This window comes from Lathyrus oleraceus, chromosome 5, assembly GCF_024323335.1.
Source record: "Lathyrus oleraceus cultivar Zhongwan6 chromosome 5, CAAS_Psat_ZW6_1.0, whole genome shotgun sequence".
Taxonomy (NCBI): domain Eukaryota; kingdom Viridiplantae; phylum Streptophyta; class Magnoliopsida; order Fabales; family Fabaceae; genus Lathyrus; species Lathyrus oleraceus.
The window spans coordinates 289,124,365-289,134,764 of record NC_066583.1 but is presented as its reverse complement, the minus strand read 5'-3'; the positions used below and the strand labels follow the sequence as shown (position 1 = coordinate 289,134,764).

Genomic DNA, 10,400 nt, shown 5'->3' with positions numbered 1-10,400 from the left:
ATTACCCGACCCAATATACTTTTATAGATTTTTTTGAATGGATTTGATCCATTTTTTTGTGTGTGGATTGAGTCAACCCATATAGATTATCTCTAATAGAATTACTTTCATAGAAGGAACTGCCCTAAAGAAATACAGTACTCGACAAGTACCATTTTCTATTAATCTTTTACATACTTCAGAGTGAAAAAAATATTGCACCAAGTATGAAACACTTGTTTGACCCAACATTTTTGGCGTTATTACTTGTATACCAATCACTAAGGTATATAAAGGCAACAATGAGCAAATCAGGAGAATAAGAGTGGGATGTACCATCTTGTGAAGCTGGAAAGAAAGACCCTTCCCACCAACAATACTATTTCAAGCAGCTTGTGACACAAAAATCTTATGGTTAGATTTAACAGTATCTACAATATAGTTAAGTTTCAAGTTGGAAGCGAAGTAAAAGCTTGACAGAGTTAAATTTCTTTCCCTTTAAGTCACACAATGGAACCGATCGAAATCCGCATTTTAGTTCTGATACAGGCAAACATGTCTGTCCAGCAAAATCATCTGTTGTCTTATCTTTATCTTTTACTTCGATCCGAAGCAACGCGAGCTCCGGAACAGTTAAACGGAATTCGAACTCTTCGTCCCAAACAGGATACCAGTTGTCCGTCTTTACACTTGTTTTCTTCTTCACACTATCAGCTCCCACTCCAACAATACAAACCTGTTTCAGTGTACATGATCAGCCAAATGAATTGCAAAATGTGTGAAGAATTATGCAACTCAGTACTTACTGACCTTTGTGTAAAAGTCGGGTGGAGAGAATCGATCGAAGTGCGTTCGACTGAAATCTGATCTCCAACCAACTCCTTTGTATACTTTTACCTGTTGTGAAAATGAAAATATTAATATGTTTATTGAAAAAACTTAATTTCTTGTTAGTTAAGTTAAGTGATTAAGTGTAGGCGTACTTTCAATATCTGCTTCACTGGTAGTGTTTTTTTGGGATCAAAAGCCTCATTATGTGCACCTTTTTGAATTAGAAATTCAGGTTTTTTCACATAACCACACCCTCCATTTGCTTTGAACATCCCTTGCATCAACCGGAGCGATTTTCCATGACCCTGTCATAAACAAAAGTCTGTTAATACCTGAAATTTTCATATTCTCAATATTGCAACAAGGTTTTAGAATCAGGTCTATGATTGCAACGGCCGCGCCATCATAATTCTCACCTGCATATTGAATGCAACCATCTGAGCTCCATACATCCATCCTAAATGTGGCTTAAAATTTGAGGATTGAACGCGTTCTCCTCTAGGAAAAATTCTGAGGATATTTTTCTGTGTGAATCTAGAAACCATAACAATGCATGTGAAGCCATATATGGTAAGTTTATTTCAGCAGTTCATGAATGTTATCATTTGTAGAAATGCTAATCTTGGAGAAAGTTTGATAGGTACCTAATCAGGTCAGGTCCATGAGATTCGGAAGCTGTTTTGAGTTTCTTCTCACTCAAGCTTAGTCTTCTAACTTTACCACCATCAACTTTTAGTCTATCTTTCATAGTACCTTCTGATTTTCCACCATGGATTGTAATCAAATGTTTGTATCCGCGTGTACTTTGCTGGTTTACTTTGTAATCACTTGTGTTTATATCTTCTAGCTTCTCTTCGTCACTGACATTCTGCATGCCATGAAAAAATGATTCAGATTTCTTTTCTTGAAGAATGAAATTATGGATATATTTATATAATTCAGTCACCTTGTCAATAGTTTTCACTTTAGCCATAGAATCTTGCAATTCCCATGATTCATCTTCAGAAGATTCACTTCCATTTGACACATCATGTCTGGTTCCTTCTGATTGAGGAGATTCCTTTGGTGGTTTAGTTGATATAACTACCATATTTTTGAGTGAGGCTGGTGAAGGAAATTCTGTTAAATAATCTGTCTCAGGACAATAAAGCATTTCTCCAAATATTTGAATTGCCATCTGCATGAATAGGAAAAAGAAATCACCACGAATATGCAATAGCACAAACATTTTGGATTGAAGACGCGTCTGATGCCTAACACAGACACATATTGTCACGTTAACTCATTTCTATTTGCTTAAAATATTATCAATGTTTACGTGTTCGTGTTGTGTCAGGTGTATCTGATTCATTGGTTGATCAAATAAAGCACTTACTTCTGCAAATTTAGCCTGAAGTTTTGGTGTTAGGTGATCTTCCAAAGTGAGAATGACTGGAAAATCAGATTTGACAAAAGCATGTTTCTTTATGGATTCCAAACATTTGGTTAGCGCAACTGGAGTGGTAAGAGTCCTGCAAGGATTAAAACCATAAGACAGTGTAATCAAGAAAGCAATCATGGAACTCTGTGGCCTAATAGTAGTAGTAGGTACCTTCCATGAACAACTTTAATACCACCATCTTTAGTAGAAGATGGCCATAAATCAAGTTCAATAACTCGAACACCTTGTTTTAAAGCCTCTATAATAGGCACATCACTGCTCAAACTAGTTAATTGATTTCCAGTAAGATAGGAATTGTGTCCTGTGTACATGAAATAATGTGACAAGGGAGCTTTCATATCATGATGTACCTGCAATCACATACACAAATTATACATTTCATTTTTATTATTTTTATTGACCAATACATTTTTTTGGCTACAATTTGTACATAGGAACTATAATGTCTTTGGAAGAAGCATCATGAGAAAATAAAATATGTAATTGATTGAGGAAATTTTGGATAAAAAATAGGAAGAATTGTTAAAATAATAAAAAAATTATTTTTGTAAATTTAATCATTTTTAAATGATTTTTAAATTAAAGGATTTGACATTCTTTCTATATTTTATATAAATCGTGAATGTCGAATTGATTATTATTATTATTATTATTATTATTATTTTTTTTTTTTTATTTATTTATTATTATTATTATTACTATTATTTCAAATGTTGTAAATTGGGTTATTCTCAAAATTTTAAAGTTGCCGACCAATTTTTTTTTAAGTTACAAAATGATTCTCAATAACTTTTAGAATTGATTATTATTATTATTATTATTATTATTATTATTTTATTTTTTATTTATTTATTATTATTATTATTACTATTATTTCAAATGTTGTAAATTGGGTTAATTACAAAATTTTAAATTTTAAATTTGGTCTAAGAAGTTGAAAATTTATAAAAAATAATTACAAAAATTTAACAATAAACATTTTTAATATTCTATCCAAACAAAAAAAATTAAAAATAAATAGATTTCAATTGAATCATTTAAATTTTAACGACTTACAATTTTCAATTACTTAATCCAAATAAAAATGCTAAAAATTTCCATTATCCTCTTTATTTTATTACATCTTTAATAAGAAAAATTAGGAAAATGCAAATAGAAGAAACATAAAGTCAAAATTAGGAAAGTACAAAATAAAATTTAGAATCATGCTAACAATTGTCTCAAAAACATTCTTTAAAGACTTAAAAATAGTACAATACTTTTTTTTAAAAATATGTGTAATAAATGCATTGAAAATTGAAAATTGAAATTACCAACCTTTCAAAAAAATATTACTTTTATTTAAAATCCTAAAATTTAATAGGAAAAACTTTATTTTAAAGTTAGGTGTGAAAAACTTTATTTTAAAGTTATTTTAAAGATAGATTGATTGACCAAATAACTATTGTTCCTAGTCATCAACGATTTGATTTGACAAATAAAAGCAGAAATTCAAATGATATTTTGTAAAAAAAGAAATAATGAAGTAGAAAGTGCATACCTCATCTTTTAAAGGAGCATTGAAATCATCAAGAAGCAAAAAATTGACAAAGTCATCAATACTGAGTCCTTCAATATTTCTAGTTTCAATGCTAGAACTAGAACTTCCCATTTGCAAAACCTTTTCAATGATTGGTTCCAAATCCAATAAGGTGCAGTTTTCTTCTCCTTGATATTCCACCATGAATCCAAGTAGTTGATCCTTTGACATGTGGTTTTCACCATTAGAGAAGTTGAAAAAAGCTTCTATAAGATCCAAAGGTGGTTCTTCCTTGTTCACTTTGCCTTTTTTGGTCAACATTTTTGACAACTTTAAGATCTTTGCTTTCATTCTCACCTTCCCAACAGAGATCCTATGTTTTGAATGAGAAAACAATTTCTCAATCTCGGACACGGTTTTGAAAGAAGTTATAGGCAGAAAAAAGAAAAGAAAATTGAAAGTGTTGGTTTTGATTGGGTAACACTTATGAAAGTGTTGTTTTATCGACTAGATCTTGATTGAATAATACTTTAGACACATATTTAAGCATGCAATCAAAGCCAAAGAAAGAAAGAAAATATCATAATTCACACACAAATTTTTTTTTTTTTTTTTGGGGGTTTAGGAGTTGAAAAAAAAATGTAGTGATGAAGACCTGAATATAAAATGTATTACTATAGTTGAGGAATATGGGAAATGTTTTCTTAATTAAAGGTGCATGCATTTTATTGTCCGGTCAAACAAAAACTTATATTTATGTTAAATTTCTTGGCAACAACTAGAGAATTTTATACAACAAACATTAACACAATGTATATTAAATTCACAAGGAAAAAGAATTCTATCAATATTACTTAATCAATTAATTAGTTTGGAGGTAAAGATGTGTATTTATTATTAGAGTGATAAAATGAGTCTGATTATACCCATTTTGTCTAGATTTTTTTGTTGGATGGATCAAAATTTTAGGCTCGCACTCTGTAATGTATCAAGATTTTATTGCACATTTTTGTAATTTTTAGGCCTAGAAGATTCAATGTCAGCGGATCCGTCCCTCCTCATTTTTATGCGGGGTGAGACAAAGATTTTAGACACAAACTCTCAAATATGTTGCTTTGTCCCGTTTTTTTATAGCTTTTGTGGAGCGAGTTTAAACGGGGCGGACATGCCCGTTTATCACCCTTAGTATTTATACTCCAAAGTACTAACGCTAACTTGCATCTCAACCTACATTCAACTAAACTGAAATAATAATAATAATCTAAACTAATTAATAATAATTTTATTATTATCTAACACTCCTCACAAGCTGGACAAAATATTGATACGAGTCCAAATTTGGACAAAAAGGAAGAAAAAGATGGGGTATTGAGAGTTTTAGTTAAAACATTAGTAATCTGTGAGAAGATGGAATGGAGAAGAGTTTGATCAGGCCAACTTCCAGCTTCTCTCGTATTAGATGGCATTCGATCTTAATATGTTTGAAACACTCATGAAAGATTGGATTGTGAGCTAAGTATACGACATATCTATTTTTTAAATATAGAGAAGTGGGTCGTTGAAAGTCGATGCGGAGATCCTTGAAGAGGTAGTGAAGCCATTGTACTTCACAAGTGAGGCTTGCGAGTGCGCGATATTCAGCTTCTGAACTGGATAAGGAAATAGTTGTTTACTTATTTGATTTTCAAAAAATGAGAGATTTTCCAAGGAAGATAGCTAACCCGTTCACGAATCTTCTTGTCGTGGGGCATGTAGCACAATCACTATCTACAAAACTAGAAAGAATTAAATCAGTATTTGATGCATAAAATATTTCCTAAGCAGGGAAATATTTGAGATATTGTAAAATACGAAGAGTAACCTCGTGGTGTGTGATAGTATGCTTAGAGACAAGCTGGCTAAGTTGTTGAACAACAAAGGAAATGCCTGATCATGTGTTTGTTAAATAAATAAGTTAATAAGTCATCAGTATTGAGTGGTGTCGTGGTAAGGTGGAGATGAAATAGAGTGAAGATTGAGGGAGAGAATATACGAAGTAGAGGATGGTTTAGAAGCAAGCATACCTGTTTTTTTAGTAAGTCTAGTGTATAATAACGTTGATTGATTAAAATACCAGATTGAGACCGAGCAACTTCAAGACCAAGAAAGTGTCAAAAAGGTTATAAATCTTTGATACGAAATTTGCAATGAAAGAGGGCTTTGGAATTCAGAATTTCTGTAAGATCATTACTTGCTAAAACTAAATTATCGACATAAACTAAAAGGTAAGTGAAACAATTAGCACGAGATTTGGTAAATAAAGAGTAATCAACAAACGTGTGCAACCAATTAGATAACTTAGAATACCATTGCCGACTATCTTGTTTAAGGCCATAAAGGCTTTTATTTAACTTACAAACCTTTGTTGTTGGAGATGAATGGAGAAGGTTATACCCTTTAGGAATGGTCGTGTAAACTTCTTCATTTAGATCTCCATGAAGAAAATCATTATTGACATCTAGTTATTCTAGATTCTAATTTTTAACAAAAGCCAAAGCAAGAAGGGTGTGTACAGTCGTTAATTTGGAAATAAGGGAGAAAGTGTTGAAGTAGTTGACACCTTCAAGTTAAGTGTAACATTTAGATACAAGTCTTGCTTTGTACCCGTCAATAGAACAGTTAGTAAGATATTTGATGCAATAAACCCATTTGCAATCGATGGGAGTTTTACTAGGTATGAGATCAACTAAGGTCCGAGTGTTAGTTTGCTCAAGGGCTAGAAGTTAGATTTTCATGGCTTGAAGCCAACAATCACATTTATTGGCTTGGGAAAAATAGTGGGTTCAGGAGTGGAGGAAAGGAAATAGAAAATGCTTTTGTAAAGGATGTTGCAATGGTTATAGGAAAGAACGAATGATATAGGAAAAGGTGGTAAGGGATGAGGAGGAAAAGGTAATGGGTTGGTATTTATAAGGTTACAATAATAGTTGTTAAGATATGAAGGTGGTTTGGTTTGTCTATTGAATCTTCTAATAGAGGGTGGAAAGACAAGAGAGGGAGAAGGTATGTGTTATTGGGCAACATTGGATGTAGAATGAGGGGTATGAATGGGTTAAGTAGAAGGAGGAAGTAATATGGATGGTTTGATGGATAGGAACAAAAATTAAATTATCGTTGATGGGGGTATGGTCAAGGTCAGAAGTATCATGGTGAATGTGGGGATAAGGGGAAGGGGAAAATTATCATGGGTGGTGGCAAAGGGATAATAAGATTCATAAAAATAAACATTCATGGAAAAAGGAAACTGTTATTAGATAAATCATAAAGAAAATATCCTTTGGTTCCTTCTTTATATCCTATAAAAAGCACATCTTTGACCTGGGATCAAATTTAGTACGATATTGTTGAATGGTGGATGCATAAACAAGACATCTAAAGCATTTTAATGTAGTATAATCATGATGTTTGTTAAACAAAAAAATAAGGTGTGAGATTTTGAATAAAATGAGAGGGTAAATGATTGTTTAAATGAACAACATGCGCAATAGAGAGGTATTAGGAAGGTTTATTTGAAAAAATAAGGATCTTACAACATTGAGAATCAATTGATGTTTGCGCTCAATAATTCCATTTTGTTGAGGGCATTCAACACATGATCTATGATGTAAGATACCTTCGGATTGGTAAAAAAACAGACATTAAGAATTAAGGCCCATTGTCGTTGCGGAGACATTTTAATTTTGTAGAAAAGTGAGTTTGGGTAAAGGAGATGAAATTAAGTAAATGTTGGCGAGTTTCAGATTTGTGGGCCATGAAAATAACTCAAGTGAAGCGCGTCAAATCATCAACAATAGTAAGGAAATAACATTTATTATTAATAAAGGGTGTGAAGTAAGGACCCCATATATCAACATGAAGAAGAGAAAAAGCATGTGAAGTAGTACTATTACTATCGGGATAAGGTAAACACCTATGTTTAGACAAGTGGCAAAAATGGAAAGGAAAATATTTATTTAAGCTATGAGTAATAGTAGGAATAACAGAAGATAAAGTTTTGTGAACTAAGTCAGAAGGGTGGCCTAATCGCATATGCCAAAGATTAGATGGAAGAAGTTGAACAAAATTACAAGTAAATAGAGGGGAGAAAGGTGATGGAATGGCCTGAGCTTGAAGAACATAAAGATCACGAAGTCTATCAGCTAAATCAATCAGGTTCTTGGATGTTTTCTACAAAATAACACATTGAGTATTAGTGAAAGTTAGATGATAAAGGGAATAATCCATAAGTTTTATAGTCGAAGTAAGGTTAACATTAAAAGTATGGATATAGTAAACATGAGCTAATAGTAGGGAATTATAGAGGTAAATAGTGCCAACAATACTGGTTAGGATAGTAGTCCCATTCTGTAATTTAATAGTTATGGGGCATACAGAAAAATAAGAAGCATAATTAGATAAATTATAAGTAATGTGATGAGTATCACATGTATCAAATATTCAATATACATGTGGTGTACCATCCATGGATGTGGAGACAAAGTTGATGTGAGGGAGAGTTGACTTGAAAGAAGCAGAATGAGCTTTTAGATTGAGGAGTTATAGAATTTGATTGAACTGATCTTTCAGGGTTCCTATGGATTTCTGTGTGTCTTGAATTGAATCAAATGACTCTTCAATAGGTGTGGACGACATGATGTTGTTGATTCAAGGTTTTGAACTCCTGTAATTGTAACCTGGTGGATAAATGTGCTTCATAAAATAATTCTCGATAATGTTATTGTTACGACCATAGTAGGTGCAGATACATTGAGAAGAAGATCCATATCCTACGGCGGAACGACCTCTCTTCCTCACCGCCTCAACATTTTCCCTTCCACCCTCAAGATCAAACCCAGAAAAAGCCATTCCTTTTACATTTCATCTTAATCCACATTCAACATCCTAAAAAAATGCACCCATAAACCTAATTAAATTCTTACAATGTTCATCTCCCTTTCAAAAACTCCTCCCACAACATTTATCATCAACCTAGATATTCCACCACTATACCCTAAAAATTAATTATTACCAAAATCCTTCAAGTCTAAAACTCAACAACCTTCATCTTTCTCAAGAAAATGTTTAACAACATTCTTATCAACCCATAAAATTCTTCAATGCTTTAAATCATCGTCCAAAATATCACCTTTCCAGAACTCGTCCGACAACATTCACATCCATAGATGGTAAACCACATGTAGGGGTGGCAAAATGGATCGTCTGCCTCGCCACACCTTAACCCCGCCAAAAAAAGGGCGGGACGGACAAGCTCGCCAAGTGAAGTTGGGCTTAAAAATCTTGCTCGCCCCGCCAAGGTGTTGGTTGGCGGGCGACAGGCTTACCCGCCTATATTTTTATTTATTTATTTTTCATTTTTTAATAGATTAATATGCTTATTTTTATATTTTAATTAGATTATTCACTTATTTTTTAGAATAATTTTTTATAAAGCATCTTTTTAACAAATTTTACTTCAAAAAATATTGCATATATTCACAAATAAATATATAAAATAGAATCATTAACAAGTATTCTAAAACTATAGTTAAAGTATTAACCTTCAATCAACGAAAATAAATATTGAGGGCTTGATAATTAAGTTGGCGGTCCAACCCGTCTCTTTTTTTGGCGTGCTTAAGGTGTGGCAAACTTAAAGCGGGGAGGGCTGAGCGGGGTACAAAATCCCAACCCAACTCGCCATTTTTTGGCGGGTGTGCAGATCGTCCCGACGGGCCACAACCCGTTTTGCCACCCCTAGTCACATGTATATTAGGTAATTGATACATGTGCTACTCATCATATTACTCCTAATTTATCTAATTTTGCTTCTTATTTTTCTATACCTTCCATAACCATGAAATTAATAAATGAGACTAGTATCCTAACCAATATTATTGACACTATTTACCTCTCTAATTCCCTAGTAATAACTCATGTTTACTATATCCCTACTTTTAATGTTTTCGATAATAAAACTTATAAATTCTCTCTCTCTCTCTCTCTCTCTATATATATATATATATATATATATATATATATATATATATATATATATATATATATATATATATATCTTTATCTCTCTCTCTCTATCTTTCTATCTCTATCTCTATCTCTATCTATCTTTATTACTCACACAAACACTAACCCCCCCCCCCCCCCCACACGCACACACTCTCTCTCTCAAAATATTTTCTTTTCACCAAAGTTTCCTTAGTCTCTTGTGAGTGAAAACTACTTGTGAGAAAAAAGTTGTATTAATGTCGTGTCATTGTTAATACTTTCAAGAGTGTGGTAGGGGAACTCACTAAGATTATTATCTCACCCCACTATTATTATTGTTTTTCAGGTGATTCTTTGCAAGTTGAAGGCAATGACAAGCTTGTTTAATGATGTTTTGAAGACTTTGATTATCGTGATCTTCCATTGTGGATTATGTGCAAATGTGGATATTGTACATAGATCTTAGTTTTTGATTAGGCAATCTTGTATATCACGTGTCATAGTTGTATTTTCATTTGGACACACACACACACACATACACACACACACACACACACACACACACACACACACACACACACCACACACACACACACACACACACACACA

The 10,400-nt window shown here is 32.7% G+C and overlaps 1 protein-coding gene across 1 annotated transcript; it reads right to left on the bottom strand.

Annotated features, from left to right (window-relative positions):
* Positions 1–290: 290 nt before the first annotated feature.
* Positions 291–4,432, bottom strand: LOC127083968 (phosphoinositide phospholipase C 6). The gene is made up of 9 exons (XM_051024332.1): positions 3,792–4,432; positions 2,402–2,601; positions 2,186–2,321; positions 1,757–1,987; positions 1,455–1,678; positions 1,227–1,344; positions 963–1,115; positions 790–876; positions 291–715 (listed from the first exon to the last, which is right to left on the bottom strand). Exons 1-9 carry the CDS (start codon positions 4,119–4,121, stop codon positions 422–424), a joined length of 1,773 nt encoding a protein of 590 aa, XP_050880289.1. The 5' UTR covers positions 4,122–4,432; the 3' UTR covers positions 291–421.
* Between the last annotated feature and the right edge of the window lie 5,968 nt (positions 4,433–10,400).

Bases quoted from the DNA above. Each gene is read 5' to 3' on its own strand.
- LOC127083968 (XM_051024332.1), bottom strand. From the start codon at position 4,121: ATGAAAGCAAAGATCTTAAAGTTGTCAAAAATGTTGACCAAAAAAGGC. The intron at 2,322-2,401 runs GTACCTACTACT...TAATCCTTGCAG, and splicing joins ATTAAAGTTGTTCATGGAAG to GACTCTTACCACTCCAGTTG. The intron at 1,988-2,185 runs GTAAGTGCTTTA...CTATTCATGCAG, and splicing joins TTCAGGCTAAATTTGCAGAA to ATGGCAATTCAAATATTTGG.